Raw genomic sequence first — 26,686 nt, 5'->3', positions numbered from 1 at the left:
GAACTGCCCAGAAACTCTTCTCATTTAGAAAACAGCCTGTGTGGCATCGATATATGAATCAAACATTTATTCTGTGAAAATTGTGTTGTGGAAATACTAACCAGAAAGGATGAGAGACTGTGTAGATTCTTCAAACAACAATTTTATTATAAGATTTGCAAATCTGGAGCAATTAACAATCAATCAATGGTGCAGAGTTAAGGCTCAACGAACAAGAGTTGGGTCTCAGCTTTTATAACCTTTGTCTACATGGCAGTTTAGCAAGTGTGTGGGAACATAGCGTACAAACAAGTGATAACGCCAGTTTTGTTACTATCTAGCTGCTTCTGCTCAAGCTAGCCTCTTCTCTTCATATCTGCACACAGCTGTGCCGTTGAAAGATATGAGAAGAACAGGATGGACTCACTGTTGTCACTCTCAGACGGCCCTTTGTCTTTGGCCGCGTGACCACATTACACAAAGACAAGAGTGGAAGAACACTAGCTTCTTCTTACATGACAAAAACAGACAGTGGAAATGTACAGGTTTAAGGCTTATAGAGCACATGTGAATAACAGAGTTTGTAATTTTCCCACCATATTCCTCCCCTTTGAGACTAATCTCAATTTACAACAAAATTACAAGTAAGCATGTAAATAATAATTCATAATGTAAGCCAATTATGTCATAATCTAAGCTAAATTTAGCTCAATTTTAACCATTGTAGGAGAGGACTTCTGTTGAGCAACTGAGGTTTTTTCCTTCACATGGTGCAAAACATTCTTAAACAGTTACACAGGAGTATACTCTTCGTCTGTACAAAGAAGACGATCATGATGTTGATGCATCGATTTTCTTAAACAATTGGGTGGCTATTGTTTGCTGGACTCCAGTCCTGAGCCTGCCGTTGGCTCGAGCTGGAGCGGCTGTTATTTATGTCCCGCCGTGGGACTATGCAAGAAGTGCACTCTCCCTTTAAAAAGCACAGCAACGTTCAAATGGGAATACAATGTCAGATATGTTTACTTATACAATGTGCTATCACTGTGCATCATCAAATCAAAGTTTATTGGTTGTGTACACAGATTTGCAGGTGTTATAGCAGGTGTAGCGTAATGCTTATGTTACTAGCTCCAACAGTGCAGTACAATGTCTCGCAAATACAATAGAAATACACAAATAATCAAAAATCTAATGAAGAAATAACAATCCAAAATATATGTGTGAGAATCCAGAATATAAATACATGGTGTGTGTATAGAAAATATATATTTTGGAAAAGAAAATGTACAGTAGTAAGTATATTAGGATGAGCTATGGCGAGAATACAATGTATACATAGACAGTGAGTAAACAACAATAAATAAATGAAATAAGAAGTGACCAGCGTTCAATGACTATATATACACTGACTGTGCAAAACATGAAGGACTCATGGTCTTTCCATGATATCGTGAAAGCTATGATCCCTTATTGATGTCACTTCTTAAATCTACTTCAATCAGTGTTGATGAAGGGAAGAGGACAGGTTAAAGAAAGTTTTAAGCCTTGAGACATGGATTGTGTATGTGTGCCATTCAGAGGGTGAATGGGCAAGACAAAAATATTTAAGTGCCTTTGAACAGAGTATGGTAGTAGGTGCCAGGCGCACAGGTTTGTTTGAAGAACTGCAATGCTGCTGAGTTTCACACTCAATAGTTTCCTGTGTGTATCAAGATTGGTCCACCACCCAAAGGACATCCAACTATCTTTTTCTGCAATTTTACACATTTTGCCATTGCTTATGCAGAGTTTTTATGCTGTCTGAGTGACTCAAACATAACTAAATCAATGGGGGTCACGTGCCATGACATTTTGGGAAATTTAAATTGTCCCTGACTGTCTAGTTATTTTGGTGATTGTTAGTTGTCAAAGATGATCTTATTTAAAAATGTATAGCTCCATTATCTTTACATACTTTATCTGGTTTTAGTCTTAAGTTTACACCCTGAAAACATTTTACCATCTCAAATTATTTTCTACTAAATATATTTTTGGGAGTAGTGGCAAAGTTTTATGAATATAGGGAAAACACTGATGCAAGTGAAGTTTTAGATTTTACAGAGAGTATTACAGCAACTGTGAAGATCTCTATAGACCTGAGATGACCTACACTACTGGTCAAAAGTTTTACAACACCTATTCATTCAAGGTTTTGTTTCTTCTTTTTACTAGTTTCTACATTGTAGAATAATAGTGAAGACACCAAAACTATGAAAGAACATGTGGAATCATGTAATAAGCAAAAAAGTGTTTAACAAATCAAAATATATTTTATATTTGAGATTCTTCAAATAGCCATCCTTTGCCTTGATGACAGCTTTGCACACTCTTGGCATTCTCTCAACCAGCCAACCAGTCACCAGGAGTGCTAAGATGAAACTGGCTCTCATAAGGACCGCCACAGGAATGGAAGACCAAGAGTTACCTCTGCAGAGGATAAGTTAATTATCGTTACCAGCGTCAGAAATTGCAGCCCAAATAAATGCTTCACAGAGTTCAAGTAACAGACACATGTCAACATCAACTGTTCAGAGGACACTGTGTGAATCAGGCCTTCATGGTCGAATTTCTGCAAAGAAACCACTACTAAAGGACACCAATAAGAAGAAGATACTTGCTTGGGCCAAGAAACACAAGCAATGGACATTAGAACAGTGGAAATTTGTCCTTTGGTCTGGATTCCAAATTGCCGATTTTTTTTTTGTTGGTTCCAACTGCCGTGTCTTTGTGAAACACAGTGTGTGTGAACGGATAATCTCTGCATGTGTGTTTCCCACCGTGAAGCATGGAGGAGGAGGTGTTATGGTGTGGAGGTGCTTTGCTGGTGACACTGTCAGTTATTTATTTAGAATTCAAGGCACAGTTAACATGCATGGCTACCACAGCATTCTGCAGCGATATGCCATCCCATCTGGTTTGGGTTTAGTGGAACTATCATTTGTTTTTCGACAGGACAATGACCTCCAGGCTGTGTAAGGGCTATTTGACTGAGAAGGAGAGGGATGGAGTGCTGCATCAGATGACCTGGCCTCCACAATCCCCCGACCTCAACCAAATTGAGATGGTTTGGGATGAGTCGGACCGCAGAGTGAAGGAAAAGCAGTCAACAAGTGCTCAGCATATGTGGGAAGTCCTTCAAGACTGTTGGAAAAGCAGCATTCCAGGTGAAGCTGGTTGAAAGAATGCCAAGAATGTGCAAAGGGTGGCTATTTGAAGAATCTCAAATATTTTCATTTGTTTAACACTTTTTTGGGTTACTACATGATTCCATATGTGCTATGTCATAGTTTTGATGTAGTAAAAATAAAGAAAAATCCTTGAATGAGTAGGTGTTCTAAAACTTTTGACCGGTAGTGTATGCATGCTATCTTGAACATATGATTACATTAAAATAATTGTATAGTTACAGTAACCTCAATGTGGCTATGGATGTGTTACTCATTTTAAGGTTGAATGTTACATTAGTTTGTAAGATAGCCTATGGTTTCATGGGCTGAAATAAAAGATCCCAGAAATGTTCCATATGCACAAAAAGCTTATTTTTCTCAAATTTTGTGTACAAATGTATTTACATCCCTGTTAGTGAGCATTTCTCCATTGCTAAAATAATCCATCCACCTGACAGGTGTGGCATATCAAGAAGCTGATTAAACAGCATGTTCATGAAGCATGTGCCCCTTGTGCTGGGAACAATAAAAGGCCACTCTAAAACACAATGCCACAGATGTCTCAAGTTTTGAGGGGGTGTGCAATTGGCATGCTGACGGCAGGAATGTCCACCAGAGCTGTTGCCAGATAATTCAATCTTAATTTCTCTACTATAAGCCGCCGCCAACGTTGTTTTAGAAAATTTGACAGCACATCCAACTGGCCTCACAACTGCATACCACACGTAAACATGCCAGCCAGCCCATGCCAGCCCTGGACCTCCACATCAGGCTTCTTCACCTGAGACAGCTGATGAAACTGGGTTTGCACAATCAAAGAATTTCTGCACAAACCGTCTCAGGGAAGCTCATCTGCGTGGTCATCGTCCTCACAAGGGTCTTGATCTGACTGCAGTTCGGTATCGTAACCAACTTCAGTGGGCAAATGCTCAACTTTGATGGCCACTGGCACACTGGAGAAGTGTGCTCATCATGGATGAATCCCGGTTTCAACTATACCAGGCAGATTGCAGACACCGTGAATGGAGACGTGTGGGTGAATGGGTTTGCTGATGTCAACTTTGAACAGAGTTGCCAAATGGTGAGGTTATGGTATGGGCAGGCATACGCTATGGACAATTAACACAATTTCATTTTATCGTGACGAGCTCCTGAGGGCCATTGTCGTGCCATTCATCCGCCGCCATCACCTCATGTTTCAGCATGATAATGCACGGCCACATGTTGCAAGGATCTGTACACAATTCAAATTTCCCAGTTCTTCCATGACCTGCATAGTCACCAGACATGTCACCAATTGAACATGTTTGGGATGCTCTGGATCAACATGTATGGCAGTGTGTTCCAGTTCCCGCCAATATCCAGCAACTTCGCACAGCCATTGAAGAGTGGGACAACATTCCACAGGCCACAATCAACAGCCTTATCAACTCTATGTGAAGGAGATCTCGTGCTGCATGAGACAAATGGGCACACCAGATACTGACTGTTTTTCTGACCCATGCCCCTACCTGCGACAAACAGATGCATATCTGTATTCCCAGTCATGTGAAATCCATAGATTAGGGCCTAATGAATTTATTTCAATTGACTGATTTCCTTAAATGAACTGTAACTCAGTAAAATGTTTGAAATTGTTGCATGTTGCTTTTTACATTTTTCGTCAGTATATTTAGTTAAGTGGAGATCTCTCAATCATTCTCACTATAGCATAATGGTAATCGTCAGTAACACAGCTAAGGCCTAGGGTTTCAAGTCTAGGTCCAAGAGGATTCTAAATCGCTTCTACCCCCAAGCCATAAACCTCATGAACAGCTAATCAAAAGCCCCCCCCCCCCCCCCCCCCCCGGAACGCTGCTGCTACTCTCTTATTATCTATGCATAGTCACTTTAATAACTCTACCTACATGTACATATCACCTCAATTACCTCGACACTGGTGCCCCCGCACATTGACATTGACTCTGTACCGGTACTCCCTGTATATAGCCCCGCTATTGTAAAGTTCATGGAGAATAAGAGCACCTCCTCCCAGCTGCCCACTGCTCTGAGGCTATGAAACACTGTTACCACCGATAAATCCACTATATTTGAGAATTCAATAAGCATTTCTCTACGGCTGGCCATGCTTTCCACCTGGCTACCCCTACCCCGGTCAACTGCCCGGCACCCTCCACAGCAAACGCCAAAGCCCCCACCATTTCTCCTTCACCCAAATCCAGATAGCTGATGTTCTGAAAGAGCTGCAAAATCTGGACCCATACAAATCACACGGGCTAGGCAATCTGGACCCTCTCTTTCTAAAATGATCTGTCGAAATTGTTGCAACCCCTATTACTAGCCTGTTCAACCTCTCTTTTGTATCGTCTGAGATTCCCAAAGATTGGAAAGCTGCCGCGGTCATCCCCCTCTTCAAAGGGGGTGACACTCTAGACCCAAACTGCTACAGACCTATATCTATCCTACCCTGTCTTTCTAAGGTCTTCGAAAGCCAAGTTAACAAACAGATTACCGACCATTTCGAATCCCACTGTACCTTCTCCGCTATGCAATCTGGTTTCAGAGCTGGTCATGGGTGCACCTCAGCCACGCTCAAGGTCCTAAACGACATCATAACCGCCATCGATAAGAGACATTACTGTGAAGCCGTATTCATCGACCTGGCCAAGGCTTTCGACTCTGTCAATCACCACATTCTTATTGGCAGACTCGACAGCCTTGGTTTCTCAAATGATTGCCTCGCCTGGTTTACCAACTACTTCTCTGATAGAGTTCAGTGTGTCAAATCGGAGGGCCTGTTGTCCGGACCTCTGGCAGTCTCTATGGGTGTGCCACAGGGTTCAATTATCGGGCCTACTCTCTTCTCTGTATACATCAATGATGTTGCTCTTGCTGCTGGTGAATCTCTGATCCACCTCTACGCAGACGACACCATTCTGTATACTTCTGGCCCCTCTTTGGACACTGTGTTAACTAACCTCCAGACGAGCTTCAATGCCATACAACTCTCCTCCCGTGGCCTCCAACTGCTCTTAAACACAGGTAAAACTAAATGCATGATATTCAATCGATCACTGTCCGCACCTGCTCGCCCGTCCAGCATCACTACTCTGGACGGCTCTGACTTAGAATATGTGGACAACTACAAATACCTGAGTGTCTGGTTAGACTGTTAACTCTCCTTCCAGACTCACATTAAGCATCTCCAATCCAAAATTAAATCTAGAATCGGCTTTCTATATCGCAACAAAGCAACCTTTACTCATGCTGCCAAACACACCCTCGTAAAACTGACCATCCTACCGATCCTCGACTTCGGTGATGTCATCTATAAAATAGCCTCCAACACTCTACTCAACAAACTGGATGCAGTCTATCACAGTGCCATCCGTTTTGTCACCAAAGCCCCATACACTACCCACCATTGCGACCTGTACGCTCTCGTTGGTTGGTCCTCGCTTCATACTCGTCGCCAAACCCACTGGCTACAGGTTATCTACAAGTCTCTGCTAGGTAAAGCCCCGCCTTATCTCAGCTCACTGGTCACCATAGCAGCACCCACTCGTAGCATGCGCTCCAGCAGGTATATCTCACTGGTCACCCCCAAAGCTAATTCCTCCTTTGGCAGCCTTTCCTTCCAGTTCTCTGCTGCCAATGACTGGAACGAACTGCAAAAATCTCTGAAGCTGGAGACTCATATATTCCTCACTAGCTTTAAGCACCAGCTGTCAGAGCAGCTCACAGATCACTGCACCTGTACATAGCCCATCTGTAAACAGCCCATCTATCTACCTACCTCATCCCCATACTGTATTTATTTATTTATTTATCTTGCTCCTTTGCACCCCAGTATCTCTACTTGCACATTCATCTTCTGCACATCTACCATTCCAGTGTTTAATTGCTATATTGTAATTACTTCGCCACCATGGCCTGTTTATTGCCTTAACTTACCTCATTTGCACTCACTGTATATAGACTTTTTGTTTTCTTTTGTTCTACTGTATTATTGACTGTATGTTTTGTTTATTCCATGTGTAACTCTGTGTTGTTGTATGTGTTGAATTGCTATGCTTTATCTTGGCCAGGTCGCAGTTGCAAATGATAACTTGTTCTCAACTAACCTACCTGGTTAAATAAAGGTGAAATTAAAAAATGTCATTTATTGCTGCTTTTTAATGATTTGTTATTCTTATTTTTAATTTTTTTGGTATTTTATTAACTGCATTGTTGGTTAAGGGCTTGTAAGTAAGAATTTCACTGTAATGTGACATTTGATTTAAGCTGGGAAAGATTAAAACCCTGGATGGGAGATCAGCTGTAAATAGATCAATTCTTCAGTAGGAGGTGCTGTCCAGCATATTGTATTTTTTTTCGGATAGTGGATATAATGTTAAAGATCTGACATTGTTTTAAAGATACAAATTCAACCTATATCAAAATTTGGTTGCTATGATGACACAATCCTGTGGTTGAAAGCTGAAAATGTCTAAGTATTCAAGCCCTATGTTACGGCAAGCCTATTAAGTTCAAATAAAATTGTATTTGTGACATGCGCCGAATACAACAGGTGTAAACCTTACAGTGAAATGCTTACTTACAAGCATATCAAATTGTATTGGTCACATACACAAGCCCTTAACCAACAATGCAGTAACCAACAACATTGATTACTTTTTTTCAAATCCAATGTATTTGTCACATGCGCCGAATACAACAGGTGTAAACCTTACCGTGAAATGCTTACTTACATGCCCTTAAAACCTCTTCAGCGTCTCGTCCCGTCAGCGGGATCAAAATCCAGGGAAAACTCCTAGCGACATTAGCATAACGAAATTTAATTTTAAAAAAAATTCAAATATAGGACTGTCTCATATCGTTTTATAGATACACCTCTCCTGAATCAACCCACGTCGTCCGATTTCAAAAAGGTTTTACAGGAAAAGCAAATCATTAGATTATGTTAGAGGAGTCCATCGTAAAAGCAGCAACATAGCCATTTTCCGACCAACCACATGCATCACAAATAACCAAAAAACAGCTAAATGCAGCACTAACCTTTTACAAACTTCATCAGATGACACACCTAGGACATCATGTTACACAATGCATGCATTCTTTTGTTCAATAAAGTTCATATTTATATATGAAAACAGCATTTTACATCGGCGTCTGACGTTGACTAACTATTTTCCCGTCAAATGCAATCCAGGGAAACAGAGCTACAATTTACTGAATTACTATTCGAAAACATGTTTAAAATGTAATATTGTCATTCTAAGATTTATAGATGAATATCTCTTGAAAGCACCTGTCATACCAGATTTAAAAATAACTTTACTGGGTAATCACACTTAGCGATAAAAGGGGATGCGATACTCAGAAAATGAGCTAGTAAATACAGCTCGGCGCCATCTTGGAACAATCGCATATCACATCTAATGTTGTATAATATTGTCAATAATCCCTTACCTTTAGTTGTCTTCATCAGAAAGCACTTCCAGGAATCCCAGGTCCACAACAGATGTATTTTCGGTCGAAAAAGTCCATCCTTTATGTTCCATTAGCTTGCTGTTGTTAGCGCGTCTGAATGGTGTATCCAAATACTCTCCAGGGCGCGCCACAGCCGTTTCGAAATAAAACATTTTTTTCCCATTTAGGTTCGTTCAAACATGTCAAACGTTGTATAACATAAATCTTCAGGGCCTGTTTCAACAAGAGAGCCAATAAGATTCGAGGGGGATGATTGCATTGTGTTTCAAACCGTTTCCAAAGGTGGGGGTAGACAGGGCCGCCGGCGTCATAATGGTGATGGCCCTCCCCCTGTGACCAATTTCCAACGCGTCTCATTCACTGAGTTTCGACAGTAGAAGGCTCAAAACACTTTGTAAAGACTGGCGACATCTTGTGGAAGCAATAGGAAGTGCTCAATGAACGATATCTCACGGTGTGAATAATACGCAACGACGTGAAGTTGAGTCCACAATTCAGAATTCCACTTCCTGGTTCAATCGGTCTCGGGGTTTTGACTGCCATATGAGTTCTGTTATACTCACAGACAACATTCAAACAGTTTTAGAAACTTTAGGGTGTTTTCTATCCACAGGTATTAATTATATGCATATCCTAGCTTCTGAGTCTGATTAGTAGGCCGTTGAAAATGGGCACGAATTTTTTCCAAAATGCGCTGTGGCGCCCCCTATTGTAGGGTAACGTCAAGACAATAACCAACAATGTTGATTACTTTTTTTCAAATCCAATGTAGATTTCACAGCCACATTGACAAATTATGTTGAAACATTGCTTCAACCAGTTTGTGTCCAGTGGGAGGTTCTCTTGGATGATGTGAGTTGCCCTGACCTCTTAACTACTCCTTGTTTCTCAGCTTGGCGATGAGGACTGTATCTTGCCCAGTAAGCTTCAGGCTGCACTGCAGCAGATCCTGGAGGAGAGAGGGCAGATACTGCGGCAAGACGGAGACCGCACAGGTTAGCACAGCCAACTATTCCCTTAAAACGGCCTCGTAGCCAAAACATTGATGAAACAATGTCTCCTTGTCTCCCTGTCCAGGTTGGATAAAGTGTAATTGTATAGAAAGAAATTTCTTAAAGCGTTCTTTACTCACCTCTCCATTTTGACACCATCTAATTTTATAAGTGACTATCCCCCTCCCTACCTTCTGTCCATGCAGGCCAGCAGTGTGAGCTGAGCTCCCTGGTGTCAGAGGCCTTTGTGCATTTCTTCGTGGAGCTAGTGGGCCATTATTCCCTCCACATGGGCGCCAGCGGGGCCAGGGAGCTGCAGAGGGAGAGCTTCTGTAAGTCCCACCCCTCCCGTGGGGCCCGCCAGTTCCTGCAGCTCTTCATGGACACGCAGATGTTCTCCGGCTTCATCCACGACAAAGAGTTGCGCAAGGGAGGGGGCAAAGGTCAGGGCGTGGCCTATCAGTGGCCCTGTTGTTGGAATACTTTGAGAATGCATTCTTCCTTCCTCTAAGTAATCACCTCTTACCAAAATGTATTTTCTTGTGGACCTTGTACTAAGCTTTTCTCCCCCTCCCACAGGGCTTTTTGAAGTTAGAGCTGCAGAATATTTGGCTTCAAACCCGGAGTCTGAATCTAGCGGGTTCCTCAAGGGACTCAAGGGAATTGGTTAGTAGTGCTCCGTTCATAACATCCAATGTTATGACTTTTACTGTCAAGAGTTAAATAATTTTGTCAATTTTATTTTCAGGGATGAAATTCCTACAGAAGAAGTGACAGACTGTCAGCAGTCTGGTTGAAAATGCTTCTGTAAGGGAGGATGAGAGCCATCTGCCGGATTGGCCGAGACACATGTGCTATGATGTTACAGCTATATAGATATGTACATGACTCGACCAGGACATAACGGTGTTGGGCACAGAGGTCCACAGTCCTAGATAGAGGGCTCTCTGCTTGAGACATGACCAGTCTCTTCGTATTGCCCTGAATGCATTCCAAGCTGGAGTGAAGTGCAATTGTAATTGGAGGAAAACTGGAAATGTGCATTTATGGCAAAACAAACTTCGATGAAGACTTTTGAGATGTCAGAGGAAAGGCAGGAGCAAACACCATGTACTTGTGAAATCTGCACAAAACATTTCAGCTACAGGACTCGGTATTAACTTAACAGATGTTGTGCCATGATAAACTAACCCATGCGTTTTTGTGTTTTTGCTAGTCATTTTTTATGTTTGTTTTAGCCAAGTCTTTTAAGTGTTTGGTCTCCATATTATGGATATAATGTTAATTTTAAGTTTAGTTTGGAACTCGTGTCTAGTTGGAAATGAATAAATAAGGCTACTCTTGATACCCTTCCCCACTCTGCTACAGAACAATGTAAGAATAATTATTTTTATTATGTGCATGATTGTTACTTTAAATATGACATGACATATTTTAGAGTTTTTTTTTAATTGAGGCTAATGTATGTTGTCCCTGACATTTTGATGGCCTTGACAAATCTTCCAAGTAATGTTTGGATCATTAGGATAATACATTACAATTCATATTTCTCACATATTTTGAATTTTGTATAGCTTATTCTGTAACTAAATATTTTGTTTACAATATTTTAGCTACTTTTTATGCATATTTTTGCTTTGTGAACTTCAATTGAGATTGTATGAGCCTGTTTGGATACCCTTTCCTCAGTCATTTGATAGGACGGGTGAAAGCACATATTGAACTAGACCACCTTGACTAAGGATGTGATTTTAAATGATCAGAACTGGGTCTTAATCTCATGTATCCAACATTCCAATGCACAAAGTTTGCTAAAAACATTTTTGATGTTCTCATGTGGGTTTTAAAAAGTCACAACTAGAGACCAGAAACTAACTAGTCACACCTCCTTCCTATTGACTGGAGTTGCATACTTAGTATCTTCAGAAAGTATTTACACCCCTTGACATTTTTCACATTTTGTGTTACAGCCTGAATTTAATCTTTTTACTTTTTTTGTCACTGGTCTGTCTACACACAATACCCCATTATGTGGAATTATGTTTTTAGAATTTTTTACAACTTGATGAAAAGCTGAAAATGTCAAGTATTCAACCCCTTTGTTATTAAGTTCAAATAAAAGTGTATTTGTCACATGTGCTGAATACAACAGGAGTAAACCTTACCGTGAAATTCTTACTTACAAGCCCTTAACCAACAATGCAGATTTTTAAGTAACAAAATATTTGTTACTTTAAATATGGCATATTTTATATATTTTATTTGTATATATATATATATATATATATATATATATATATATATATATATATATATATATATATATATATAATTCTAAAAAGTAACAAAATAACAAGAACGAGGCTATATACAAGGGTATCGAGTCAATGTGCGGGGGTACAGGTTAGTCGAGGTAATATGTTCAGGAGTAAAAGTTTGCTTAACAAGTCACACATAATAAGTTGCATGGACTCATTCTGTGTGCAATAAGTGCAGTGAATTTCAAACAGATTCAACCACAAGACCAGGGCGGTTTTCCAATGCCTCGCAAAGAAGGGCACCTATTGGTAGATGAGGAAAATAAAAAGAAGACATTGAGTATCCCTTTGAGCATGGTGAAGTTATTAATTACACTTTGGATGGTGTATCAATACACCCAGTCTATACAAAGATACAGGCGTCCTTCCTAACTCAGTTGCTGGAAAGGGAAGAAACCGCTCAGTGATTTCAACTTGAGGCCAATGGGGACTTTAAAACTGAGTTTAATGGCTGTGAAAAGATGAATCAACAACATCCTCATTACTCCATAATACTATCCAATGTAAAGAATGAAAAAAGGATGCCTGTTCAGAATAAAACATTTCAAAACATGCATCCTATTCACAACAAGGCACTAAAGTAATATTGCAAACAATTTGGCAAAGCAATTAACTTTTTGTCCTGAATACAAAGCGTTATGTCCGTGGTAAATACAATACATTACTGAGTATCGCTCTCCATATTTTCAAGCATAGTGGTGGCTGCATCATGTTGAGTATGCATGTATTCGTTAAGGACTGGGGTGTTTTTCAGGATAATAAAGAAATGGAATAGAGCTAAACACAGGAAAAATCCTAGAGGAAAACCTGGTTGTCTGCTTTTCACCAGACACCGGGAGACAAATTCACCTTTAAGTAGGACAATAACCTAAAGGCCAAATCCACACTGGAGTTGCTTACTAAGATCGTGAATGTTCCTGAGTAGTTCAGTTAGTTTTGACTTAAATCTACTTGAAAATCTATGGCAGACCTGAAAATGGTTGTCTAGCAATGATCAAGAACCAATTTAACAGATCTTGAAGAATTTTGAAAACAATAATGGGCAAATGTTGCACAATCCAGCTGTGGAAAGCTCTTAGACACTTACCCAGAAAGACTCACAGCTGTAATCGCTGCCAAAGGTGCTTCTACAAAGTATTGACTCAAGTGTGAATACTAAATTAAATTAGCAAAATTAGCCAAAATTTCAAAAAAACACGTTTTCACTTTGTCATTCTGAGGTATTGTGTGTAGATGGCTGAGTTGTTTTATTTAATCCATTCAGAATGTAACAACAAAATGTGGCATAAGTCAAGGGGTATGAATACTTTCTGAAGGCACTGTAAAATATGCATCTCAACAGGTACAATTTTGAACTATTGTATGTTTTTTTATGTTATATTTTTATAAACGTGAAATGACCATCATACATGTCAAAATAAATGTGAAATGTTCGTTTGGAATTCATTCATGACTCCACTACTTCAACACGTTGGTCTCCCTGTGTCAGGTCAGGTGAGTTGTGTATTTTCTTTCCTAATGTAGTGCCATTTTTGTGGTAATTAGTCCTAGGGACCTAAGATATTACCTGATAAACACCAAATTCAGGATGCAAATGGCACGTGTTGAAAGATGTATTATTAGCTATGTTACATAATTATGAAATAGTAATTTTAGATTAAGAATCACTCCAAGGCGTAAGGGGCGCTATAAAACCAAGGGCCATAAAACACCAACGAAAGATACGTCCAGCCTTCCGGAAAACGGCAGGAGCGACCAGCTGCGTTGTTTTGCTGCTGAGACAACTAGCTAGCTAGCTAGCCATCCATCGATCGGTGCTAGCAAACAAACAACTAAACTGAATATGGCTGGAACTTCATCAGTAGCTGGTGAAGTATTTGTCGATGCCCTACCGTATTTTGACCAGGGTTATGATGCAACGGGCGTTAGAGAGGCGGTAAGTATCTGCTCCATACATAACCTGTTGCGAACTAACTAGCATCAGACATGAGCTAGCTGAGAAACGCTCAACTCCGTTTTCTTAAAGCCATTCAAAATATACAACAGAGGAAGAGTAAACAACGGAGTATACAAACAGTCAGGGGAATATATATATATAAATAAAGACCATTATCAGGTTGATTTTGCTTTTTTTGTTATAAATTATTTATATTGTTCAAATTCATTCTCACCGTTTTCCGACTCCTTTACATTTATGAATATAGAATTTAGTTCATAACTGCGGTTGATTAAGAAGAAAGGCTATGTATAGTTTTTGCTATACTTTGTAAAACCAAAGATCACATGTTCAGTATCGCGTGTGTTCTGGTGGGGAAACGGAGTCGGATACACAGACGAAAGCAACAAATTATTCCAAGTTAACTGTTTGAATAAGTGTGCCTCAATCTTCCATAATCAAAATTATACCAAATCGTTTTTCATTTTCGTGCCATATCAAAAATAACTATCAGTAGCCTAATGGGATGCTTTGCTGTTCAGCAAATGTTAAATTGTTAACGCAAGATGTGCTTACAGTCATGACCTAAACACCATACACTGAGCTAGATGTTTTTTATTCGTATTTCATTAAAGAAACGGTATACATTTTAAAGTGTTTGACCAACAAAATGTAGTTAACGTCACATTCTTTAATTTTCTTATGATTTTTACAGTTAACTTTGACCCTATACTTTTTGTTATGTGCCACTAGTAGATCATTAGTCCAGGTTGATGACCATTGCATACCATAAGATCCCCATATTATGCCATCTTAAAATATGCATGCTTCGGAGGTAGGGGCAGGTAGCCTACACACACAGGCAAAGATTTTCAGCTGGCAGGCAGACACTGGAATAAGTTTGAATGACACACAGGAAACTGATTGTGAAAAACCCAGCCGTGTTGCAGTTCTTGACACACTCCAACCGGTGAGCCTGGCACCTAATACCATACCCTCTTAAAAGGCAAATAAATATTTTGTCTTGCCCATTCAAATGATATTTTATTGGTCACATACGTGTTTAGCAGATGTTATTGCGGGTGTAACGAAATGGTTGTGTTTCTAGCTTCGACAGTGCAGTAATATTTCACAACATATACACACATCTAAGTAAAGGAAATATGGGAATGTAACCCTCTGAATGGCACACATACACAATCCATGTCTCAATGCTTAAAAATCCTTCTTTAACCTGTCTCCACCAACACTGATTGAAGTGGATTTAATAGGTGACATCAATAATGGATCATAGCTTTCACCTGGTCAGTCTGTCATGGAAATTAGTAACACCTGCTCTTTTTTTGTAGGCTCAGTGTATATTAGTGAATTTTGAAGGCACCCATATTATGCCAGTTTAAATATGTTTTGTGAGGTGTGCCACTAGTAGATCAATAATCCATTGTCATTCACATTGCAAAGCATAACATGCCCATATTTTGCCAGCTACAATATTGGAAAAATACTTGTTTGCTGTATATTACATTTGACATTTTAAGTAACCTAGTTCAATTTTAACCAGGGGTTAGAACCAGTTAAGGAATAGAACTGAAAAACCATCTCTTTTTTTGGAGGAACAGAGCCAAGAATGAAAGAAATCTATACTGCTCGGGAACAGAACTGTTATTTTAAAAGCATGGGAACTGGTTAATAACGTTATTTTACTTTCAGGCATTTTTTTCCCCGAGTACCACAAAAAAACGCAACTAAGCACATATGCAAAGACCTCAGTCACTCAAACCTATTCCAGTGTCTGCCTGCCAGCATTTCGCTACACCTGCAGTAACATATGCAAACACATGTATGTGACAAATAAAAAAAGTATTGGGTTTGAAATCTTTGCATGTGTGTAGGCTACCTACCTCCGAAGCATGCATAGTCTATTGTAGCTACTGATGTTACAGGCGCGATTCTGAACTTTTTAGTGAAGAATTTATTAACTTTTTCAATGCTCGTTAAAGGATACTATAGTTATGTTTCACACTGGGTTTATTAACTGCAAAAAGGTAATTCGTGTTTTAATTCTGGTCACGCTCTGCAAACTCTAGGTGGCATTATGTAATTGAACTGAGTCAGGATCAATGGCTAGCTCTGGTCCAACGTTTATCCTACTCTCTGAAGTTCAGACATTCAAAGTTCCTTCATAGAAGCCGCGTCTCCGTAGGTATAATTCAGATAATGCATATAACAAGATGCCCAGCGCTCTCCTCACCCACTAAATTTGTCGCACCTTACGCTTCACTTGTCTGTCCAATGCATAGCTTGCCTGCTCCAAAAGTCTGCTCTATCCATTGGTGAAACAATTTAATGTCGAGCTAAATGTTCTAAAAAAGAGATTTAGAAAGGAACGATATAAACCGTAAACTTTTTGGGGGGGATTTCGAACCGGTTCAGAATTCTCTTTTGCTGGTCGGAACTATGGAACGGAGCGGGGAAAAATATGTTCTGTTTAAAACGAAACGATTGGAAGATTTCATTTCCAACCCCTGATTTTAACATAGTAAATTTGGATGGTCAACATTTTGTGACGTGCCACTAATAGATCAATAACCCATTGTCATTACCATTACAAAGTGTAACTTGCCCATATTATGCCAGTTATATTAGAAAAATGTTTTTTCATTTTACAGTGAACTGAGGTTAACTTTACTTGTATGCCTAGGCTACTAGGCCCACACAGATCATATGAAATTAATAGGGTTTCTAAATGTAATTCTATTATTACACCTAGGCTATAAAATAAGTGTGCGCGCGTTTAGGTGTGTAACATAATCTACTTTCAACAATGGTCAGGGTTCTAAGAATCCCGGATAGCACTGACCGACTCAATTGGCTCATTCGTGTTGAGTTGAGGAAAAAGTTGGTTGTATTCGATACAAGTAATTGTAGGTGCAGGAAAGCGTTTTCAGAATTCACATTTTTACGAGAATCGACCGATTAGTGACCCAATGTTTTTGCTAGCAAATCCCACGAACAGTTATCAAAACTCGACTCAGCCTCGATATAAATGAACGGAGTTGAGCGTTGCTCAGCTAGCCTGCCAGCTGAAAATCTTTGCCAGTGTGCATGTGTAGGCAACCTGCCCCTCTGAAGCTCAGGCTACTGTAGCCTACTGACGTTACAAACGTGATTCAGATATTCGATTTTTAGAGAAGAATAGATTAACTTTTCCAATGCTAGTTGGGGATACTATAGTTATCACGTTTCACATTGGCTTTATTAACTACAAAAAGGTAAAACGTGTTTTTAATCCTGGTGCTGCTCTGCACACCCAAGTTCGTTAGCTAGCTATCCCTGGCAACGTTAAACCAAGTCTCGGGAAATTAAAAGTTTTTCAAAGTCCCTCCAAAGAAGCCGCTCCTCCATGGGTATAATTCTGTGGGCCTAATTCAGATAAAACATGTCATAACAAGATGCCCAGTGCTTCAAGCCAAACTTCCTCCTCATCCTCTCTTGCTCTCTTCCCATCTGCAAAATTTCAGTCGCATCTCGTCCCTATAATTGTCTGTCCATCATGCATGTAAACAACTATAGCTTGCCTGCACCATAACAAGCTACTCTATCTGCACTGATTGGTGAAGTAGTTTAGAAAGGACAAATATAAACTGGTACTTTTTGGGGTTCATACCGTTCAGAACTTTATTTTGCAGTTTGGAAAAGTGGAAGAGAATGAAAAAAATAATGGTTCTGTTCAGAACAAAACTATTGGAAAATAATTTAGGTTCCAACCCCTGCTTTTAGGTCACCCCACAGTCACAAGTCTAGCTAGTCTACTGTACTAGTATGCTGTCAATCTGTATTATTTTCCATACACAGGCTGCAGCCTTGGTAGAGGAGGAGACTCGCCGATACAGACCCACCAAGAACTACCTCAGTTATATGCCAACACCTGATTTCACTACATTTGAAGTAAGTACCACATACACAGTTCATGCTATAAAAACAAAAAGGCATAAATTACTATGTAAACTAATGCCATGAGGCTGGCTTTTGACTGACTCGTCACTGTCAACTGTGAAATCTACGCTGCTCGACAATGACATTATGTGAAGCAAATACTAATGCTTATATCACCCATCAGACTGAAATCATGAGGAATGAGTTTGAGAGGCTAGCAGCCCGGCAGCCCCTGGAACTTCTCAGCATGAAGAGGTAAACCCAGTCTACTCTTTTGCTCAGAGCACGAACAGTCATGTTAAAAAAAGCTTGCTAACTGTCAATCCCCCATTCAGTTCTAACTTGATGCATTTAAACCCTCGTCGTCCTCTGAGTGTACACTCAACTGTTTCTGTTTCACCTGTGCAGATATGAGCTTCCAGCTCCATCATCAGGGCAGAAGAATGACATCACTGCATGGCAGGAGAGTGTGAACAACTCCATGGCTCAGCTGGAGCATCAAGCAGTGCGCATTGAGAACCTGGAACTTATGGCACACTACGGTACCAATGCATGGAAGGTCTACAATGAGTGAGTCGGTGGCTGCTGCTTGTGCCCAGTAGAGCTCTTCATTTATTTTAGTTTCCAAGAAAGCGTCAGGGGGGACAACCCAACTGATTTGAATTAAGCTAACAAATGGGGTTTGATTAGTCATTTAATTTGAGAGTAGAGGAGAGCAGTCTTTTTACATTCAGTTTAGACATGCTTGTCCTGAAGGGTAAAGTATAGATTCACAGGGATTTTTCGACTTTGCCTTAATCTTTGTCATTATTTCCACTCCACAGTAACCTGGCCTTTATGATTGAATTGGCTCAAAAAGAACTACAGAAATGTAGGTAAGTAAATGGTGTGAAAACGTTGCTTTACAATTTCCAGGTTGTGCATCACATTCCTCATGGTTAGCTTGTTTAGTAATAGTTTTGGACTCAGTCTGACACAAACTGTGTTGACAAGCTTCTGCAAGTCAATAATGAGCTTCTGCATATACAGTATATACACTGCTCAAAAAAATAAAGGGAACACTAAAATAACACATCCTAGATCTGAATGAATGAAATAATCGTATTAAATACTTTTGTCTTTACATAGTTGAATGTGCTGACAACAAAATCACACAAAAATAATCAATGGAAATCCAATTTATCAACCCATGGAGGTCTGGATTTGGAGTCACACTCAAAATTAAAGTGGAAAACCACACTACAGGCTGATCCAACTTTGATGTAATGTCAAAATGAGGCTCAGTGTGTGTGGCCTCCACGTGCCTGTATGACCTCCCTACAACGCCTGGGCATGCTCCTGATGAGGTGGCGGATGGTCTCCTGAGGGATCTCCTCCCAGACCTGGACTAAAGCATCCGCCAACTCCTGGACAGTCTGTGGTGCAATGTGGCGTTGGTGGATGGAGCGAGACATGATGTCCCAGATGTGCTCAATTGGATTCAGGTCTGGGGAACGGGCGGGCCAGTCCATAGCATCAATGCCTTCCTCTTGCAGGAACTGCTGACATACTCCAGCCACATGAGGTCTAGCATTGTCTTGCATTAGGAGGAACCCAGGGCCAACCGCACCAGCATATGGTCTCACAAGGGGTCTGAGGATCTCATCTCGGTACCTAATGGCAGTCAGGCTACCTCTGGCGAGCACATGGAGGGCTGTGCGGCCCCCCAAAGAAATGCCACCCCACACCATGACTGACCCACCGCCAAACTGGTCATGCTGGAGGATGTTGCAGGCAGCAGAACGTTCTCCACGGCATCTCCAGACTCTGTCACGTGCTCAGTGTGAACCTGCTTTCATCTGTGATTGGCAAATTCGCCACTGGTGCCCATCTTGGTGTTCTCTGGCAGATGCCAAACGTCCTGCACGGTGTTGGGCTGTAAGCACAACCCCCACCTGTGGGCGTCAGGCCCTCATACCACCCTCATGGAGTCTGTTTCTGACCGTTTGAGCAGACACATGCACATTTGTGGCCTGCTGGAGGTCATTTTGCAGGGCCCTGGCAGTGCTCCTCCTGCTCCTCCTTGCACAAAAGCGGAGGTAGCGGTCCTGCTGCTGGGTTGTTGCCCTCCTACGGCCTCCTCCACGTCTCCTGATGTACTGGCCTGTCTCCTGGTAGCGCCTCCATGCTCTGGACACTACGCTGACAGACACAGCAAACCTTCTTGCCACAGCTCGCATTGATGTGCCATCCTGGATGCGCTGCACTACCTGAGCCACTTGTGTGGGTTGTAGACTCCGTCTCATGCTACCACTAGAGTGAAAGCACCGCCAGCATTCAAAAGTGACCAAAACATCAGCCAGGAAGCATAGGAACTGAGAAGTGGTCTGTGGTCACCACCTGCAGAACCACTCCTTTATTGGGGGTGTCTTGCTAATTGCCTATAATTTCCACCTGTTGTCTATTCCATTTGCACAACAGCATGTGAAATGTATGGTCAATCAGTGTTGCTTCCTAAGTGGACAGTTTGATTTCACAGAAGTGTGATTGACTTGGAGTTACATTGTGTTAAGTGTTCCCTTTATTTTTTTGAGCAGTGTATTTTTCACAACATTTTCTGGTGTGTCATTTATACAGAAAGCAGATTCAGGACTTGAACTGGCAACGGAAGAATGATCAGCTTGCAGGCGGGGCCAAGCTGAGAGAGCTGGAGTCAAAGTCAGTTCTGTAAATGCTGTATTTTTCATTATTGTTCTCTCAACTGTGGTATGATTTCTAAATCCATGCCATCTCTCTTGTAACAGTTGGGTGTCCCTCGTAAGTAAGAACTATGAGATTGAACGTGCCATCGTCCAGTTGGAGAATGAAGTTGGACAGCTCAAACAGCAGCGTGGTGACGAGAACAAGGAAAACATTCGACAGGACTTCTAGAAACAGAACCTTGCAGAAGAGACATTTTACAAGAAAGGAAATGTTGAGCTTGCAGCTGAGAACAACGAAAACCAATGTGAAAAGAACAGGACTATCCCTCCAGACTTTAAGAACCTAGTTGCCTTGGCTGCACAGCTTCTTATGACAGTCTTTACATTAGTCTCAGACAGTGACCGTTGGAAAACTATTGGTCCTGTGTAGAGCATATTTGGTGTACCTCGATCACTTCAGAGGTGAAGTCTGATTTAGTGTTTTTATTTTATTTATCAATGCTTGTCAATTTGAGTCATTCTAAAATGAGGTAGTTAATAACTAATGATGCGGTCTACAAAAGTCACTTGATTTCTTAACATTAAGACAGTTGAAGTCATAGGTTCACATACACCTTAGCCAAATACATTTAAACTCAGTTTTTTGCAATTCTTGACATTTAATCCCTGTAAAAATTCCCTGTTTTAGGTCGATTAGGATCACCACTTTATTTTAAAAATGTGACATGTCAGAATAATATTAGAGAATGATTCCTTTCATCACATTCCCAGTGGGTCAGAAGTTTACATGTACTCAATTAGTATTTGGTAGCATTGCCTTTAAATTGTTTAACTTACGTCAAGCGTTTTGGGTAGCCTTCCACAATAAGTTGGGTGAATTTTGGCCCATTCCTCCTGACAGAGCTGGTGTAGCTGAGTCAGGTTTGTAGGCCTCCTTGCTTGCACACACTTTTTCAGTTCTACCCAGAAATTTATGAGATTGAGGTCAGGGCTTTGTGATGGCCACTCCAATACCCTGACTTTGTTGTCCTTAAGCTATTTTGCCACAACTTTGGAAGTATGCTTGGGGTCATTGTCCATTTGGAAGACCCATTTGCGACCAAGCTTTAACTTCTTAACTGATGTCTTGAGGTGTTGCTTCAATATATCCACATCATTTTCCCTCCTCATCATCCCATCTATTTTGTGAAGCGCACCAGTCCCTCCTGCAGCAAAGCACCCCCACAACATGATGCTACCTCCCCCGTGCTTCACGGTTGGGATGGTGTTCTTTGGCTTGCAAGCCTCACCCTTTTTCCTCCAAACATAACGATGGTCATTATGGCCAAACAGTTATATTTTTGTTTCATCAGACCAGAGGACATTTCTCTAAAAAATACGATCTTTGTCCCCATATGCAGTTGCAAACCGTAGTCTCTTTTTTATGGCAGTTTTGGAGCAGTGCCTTCTTCCTTGCTGAGCGGCCTTTCAGGTTATGTCGATATAGGACTCGTTTTACTGTGGATAGATACTTTTGTACCGGTTTCCTCCAGCATCTTCACAAGGTCCTTTGCTGTTGTTCTGGGATTGATTTGCACTTTTCGCACCAAAGTACATTCATCTTTAGGAGACAGAACGCATCTCCTTCCTGAGCGGTATGACGGCTGCGTGGTCCCATGGTGTTTATACCTGCGTACTATTGTTTGTACAGATGAACGTGGTACCTTCAGGCATTTGGAAATTGCTCCCAAGGATGAACCAGACTTGTGGAGGTGTACAATTTTTTTTTTTTTCTGATGTCTTGGCTGATTTCTTTAGATTTTCCCATGATGTCAAGCAAAGAGGCACCGAGTTTGAAGGTAGGCCTTGAAATACCTCCAAATGACACAAATGTCAATTAGCCTATCAGAAGCTTCTAAAGCCATTACATTTTCTGTAATTTTCCCAGCTGTTTAAAGGCACAGTCAACTTAGTGTATGTAAACTTCTGAGCCACTGGAATTGTGATACAGTGAAATAATCTCTAAACAATTGATGGAAAAATTGCTTGTGTCATGCACAAAGTAGATGTCCTAACCGACTTGCCAAAACTAGTTTGTTAACAAGAAATTTGTGGAGTGGTTGAAAAGCGAGTTAATGACAAACCTAAATGTATGTAAACTTCCGACTTCAACTGTACCTGTGCACAAAAATATGCTAGCATGTGTTTAAGTGCATGTTATAATGACATAATTTCTAAACTGAACTTTAACATAGCAAAGTTTTAATTTTTACTACTTTGTGATACAAAAGTTTGTGCATAGCCAATTGTTATTTTTTTACTTATAATAAATTACTACTGTGTCGAGACATTGTTTATAGGTGGTTATGCGTCTGCCTCAACTAACGGATACAACCTTGTTCTTGTGTAAATAGGTCTCTGTCCGTGAATGTGAAATGTTAAGTTTAAAAACACGCCATTGCTGCTGTCAATGAGGTTTGCCTAATACTTTTTTTAATGATGGAAATGCATAGTTTCTTGAGGGTGAGATTCATTTTAAATCTCAAATTATTTGGAAATGTAAAGCATTACTTTACTGTATTCTATCATTTTTGGGTCCTAATTATTTGGGAATGTTTATACTCACTTATTGACAAACATTGACAAAGATTCTACTGACTTCAAAATATATTTCACCTTTATTTAACCAGGTAGGCCAGTTGAGAACATGTTCTCATTTACAACTGCGACCTGGCCAAGATAACGCAAAGTAGTATGACAAACCAGAGTTACACATAAACGTACAGTCAATAACACAATAGATTTTTCTATGTACAATGTGTGCAAATGTAGGGAGGTAGGCAATAAATAGGCCATAGAGGCAAAATAATTACAATTTAGCATTAGTACTGGAGTGATAGATGTGCAAATAGAGATACTGGGGTGCAAGAGGGTAAGTAATAATATGGGGATGAGGTAGTTGGATGTGCTTTTTACAGATTGGCTGTGTACAGATGCAGTGATCGGTAAGCTGCTCTGACAGCTGATGCTTAAAGTTAGAGGGAGATAAGACTACTGCTTCGATGATTGTTGTAATTTGTTCCAGTCATTGGCAGCAGAGAACTGGAAGGAAAGGCAGCCAAAGGAATTGTTGGCTTTGGGGATGACCAGTGCAATATACCTGCTGGAGTGTGTTCGTGTTGCTATGGTGACCAGTGAGCTGAGATAAGACGAGGCTTTACCTAGCAAAGACTTATAGATGACCTGGAGCCAGTGGGTTTGGTGACGGATATGTAGTGGGGGCCAGCCAACGAGAGCATACAGGTCGCAGTGGTGGGTAGTATATGGGGCTTTGGTGATAAAACAGATGGCACTGTGATAGACTACATCCAGTTTGCTGAGTAGTGTTGGGGGCTATTTTGTAAATTACATCGCCGAAGTCGAGGATCGGTAGGATAGTCAGTTTCACGAGGGTATGTTTGGCAGCATGAATGAAGGAGGCTTTGTTGCGAAATAGGAAGCTGATTCTAGATTTAATTTTGGATTGGAGATGCTTAATGTGAGTCTGGAAGGAGAGTTGCCAGTCTAACCAGACACCGAGGTATTTGTAGTTGTCCACATATTCTAGGTCAGAACCGTCCAGAGTAGTGATGATAGTTGGGCGGGAGGGTGCAGGCAGCAATCGGCTGAAGAGCATGCATTTAGTTTTACTTGCATTTAAGAGAAGTTGGAGGCCATGGAAAGAGAGTTGTATGACATTGAAGCTCGTTTGGAGGTTTGTTAGCACAGCGTCCAAAGAAGGGCCAGATGTATGCAGAATGGTGTCGTCTGCGTCGAGGTGGATCAGAGAATCACCAGCAGCAAGAGCGACATCATTGATATACAGAGAAAAGAGTCGGCCTGAGAATTGAACCCTCTGGCACCACCATAGAGACTGCCAGAGGTCCGGGCAACAGGCCCTCAGTGTTCAGTTTGTCAAAACGATCTGAGAAGTAGTTGGTGAACCAGGCGAGGCAGTCATTTGAGAAGCCAAGGCTGAGTCGGCCAATAAGAATGCGGTGATTGACAGTCGAAAACCTTGGCCAGGTCGACGAATACGGCTGCACAGTACTGTCTTTTATCGATGGCGGTTATATCGTTTAGGATCTTGAGCGTGGCTGAGGTGCACCCATGACCAGCTCGGAAACCAGATTGCATAGTGGAGAAGGTACGGTGGGATTCGAAATGGTCGGTGATCTGTTTGTTAACTTGGCTTTCGAAGATTTTAGAAAGGCAGGGCAGGATGGATATAGGTCTATAACAGTTTGGGTCTAGAGTGTCTCCCCCTTTGAAGAGGTGGATGACCGCGGCAGCTTTCCAATCTTTGGGGATCTCAGATGACACGAAAGAGAGGTTGAATAGGCTAGTAATAGGGGTTGCAACTATTTCGGCGGCTAATTTTAGAAAGAGGGTCCAGATTGTCTAGCCCAGCTGATTTGTAGGGATCCAGATTTTGCAGCTCTTTCAGAACATCAGCTGTCTGGATTTGGGTGAAGAAGAAGAAGGGGGGGGGGGGGGCTTGCTGAGATGTTGGTAGGGGTAGCCAGGTGGAAAGCATGGCCAGCCGTAGAAAAATGCTTATTGAAATGATCGATTATCATAGACTTATCGGTGGTGACAGTGTTTCCTGTCCTCAGTGCAGTGGGCAGCTGGGAGGAAGTGCTCTTGTTCTCCATGGACATGAATCCATAGAGAGCGTATTAAAAACCTCTTAGGGATAGGCGTCCCGTCAAAGGGACGGTTGCAAATCAGCAGCGCCGTGTGTCACGATCGCATATTTTATAGAAACAACAAGTGTCGGGATGTATGTATCTTATATTGGCTGAAAGCTTGTCTTATTAATATAACTGCATTATCCAATTTACAGTAGCTATTGCTGTGAAAAAATGCCATGCTATTGTTTGAGGAGAGCTCCTAACAAAATGTTTTACACCATGATAGGTTTGATAAATTCACCTCTGAAGGTGAAATGTGTCCTTACGTTCTGAAATATTGCTCTGATTTATCATCCAAAGGGTCCCAGAGATAACATGAAGTGTCATTTTGTTAGAAAATCCTTTTTCATATCCTAAAAAGGTCCATATAGCATGCACGATCAATTTTGTATTTCCACTCGTTCAATTTGCAAAGAAAGGAATCTGTGAAAATCTAACCCTAAACGTTGTTTCAACCAGTCAAATCACATTCGTCTTTATTCCTCAGAGATCCTAGAATGTAACCAGACTTCACTATATCATTAGGAGTGTAGTATATCCTATAGGACACCAAATTTGGTCAGAGAGTGACGCCTTCATGCCATGCCGATGACGCAGGCGGTCTTCACTTGAACGACTTTATCTTTGTCAAATAAGCACCAATCGGGGTCAAACAAAGCTAGCTAGATAGCCAATGAGCGGGGCATTACAGAAACCCTGTATCTGTCGCAAAATGTTGCTGCTAACCTTGTGCGACAGCAAGCCTTTTCCTTTTGGACAACAATTATAAGAATAGGGAGAGTTATGAAAACTGGGTGTTTTGCAAATGTTGAACTTATGGCTACTAATACTGGAAAAGCTAAATCAAGTCCAAGTATACAGACTTTAAGATATTCTTCCAGAAAAATGTAATGTGAATGTAAATGTCTCCTTCACGATTTGCCCAAATGTCTGAATGTCATGTAGTTTGCTCATACTTCAAGTTATCCGTCTGAAACTTTGCACGTACACTGCTGCCATGTTGTGGACACCATCGGAATTACGAGTGATGGCTAGATTTGGGACTTCTCTCTTGCATTTCAAAGATGGTGGTAGAAAAAAAAAGTTTTTCTTTGTATTTTCTTCTACCAGATCTATTGTTATATTCTCCTACATTCAATTCACATTTCCACAAACTTCAAAGTGTTTTCTTCCAAATGGTACCAAGAATATTCAGGGCCTCAGCTACAGGCAGTTAGATTTGGGTATGTAATTTTAGGCGAAAATTGGAAAAAAAAGGGGCTATCCCTAAGAGGTTTTAAAAGGGCTATGTCATAAACCCTCAAAGTTCCCGAATTGATGAAAATGGCAGCCATGTTAATCAGGGAGAAATTCAAACCAATCTAATAAATGGCAGTAGAGGAATAATAAAATCGGACAATAACAGTGATGTATATGCTGAGTCGGTGAGC

The 26,686-nt window shown here is 40.9% G+C and overlaps 2 protein-coding genes across 5 annotated transcripts in view; both read left to right on the top strand.

Annotated features, from left to right (window-relative positions):
- Positions 1-11,832, top strand: part of LOC106572026 (DENN domain-containing protein 2C) — a 42,570-nt gene extending 30,738 nt beyond the window's left edge. For all 4 annotated transcript variants that reach the window (XM_014145730.3, XM_014145727.3, XM_014145729.3 and 1 more), the window contains 4 exons: positions 9,574-9,676; positions 9,880-10,116; positions 10,253-10,339; positions 10,422-11,832. In XM_014145730.3, coding sequence (XP_014001205.1) covers positions 9,574-9,676; positions 9,880-10,116; positions 10,253-10,339; positions 10,422-10,447 — 453 coding nt within the window. In that variant the 3' untranslated portion in view covers positions 10,448-11,832. The remainder of the gene's footprint in view (positions 1-9,573; positions 9,677-9,879; positions 10,117-10,252; positions 10,340-10,421) is intronic.
- Positions 11,833-13,699: 1,867 nt separating this feature from the next.
- Positions 13,700-22,871, top strand: LOC106572027 (BCAS2 pre-mRNA processing factor). Its single transcript, XM_014145732.3, has 7 exons — positions 13,700-13,927; positions 17,783-17,875; positions 18,048-18,118; positions 18,272-18,433; positions 18,688-18,738; positions 20,480-20,560; positions 20,647-22,871. Exons 1-7 carry the CDS (start codon positions 13,835-13,837, stop codon positions 20,771-20,773), a joined length of 678 nt encoding a protein of 225 aa, XP_014001207.1. The 5' UTR covers positions 13,700-13,834; the 3' UTR covers positions 20,774-22,871.
- The last annotated feature ends 3,815 nt before the right edge of the window (positions 22,872-26,686 follow it).

The sequence above is a fragment of the Salmo salar genome, chromosome 15 (genome assembly GCF_965601325.2).
Source record: "Salmo salar chromosome 15, fSalSal1, whole genome shotgun sequence".
Classification (NCBI taxonomy): domain Eukaryota; kingdom Metazoa; phylum Chordata; class Actinopteri; order Salmoniformes; family Salmonidae; genus Salmo; species Salmo salar.
This window is presented reverse-complemented; position numbering and strand designations above follow the sequence as displayed.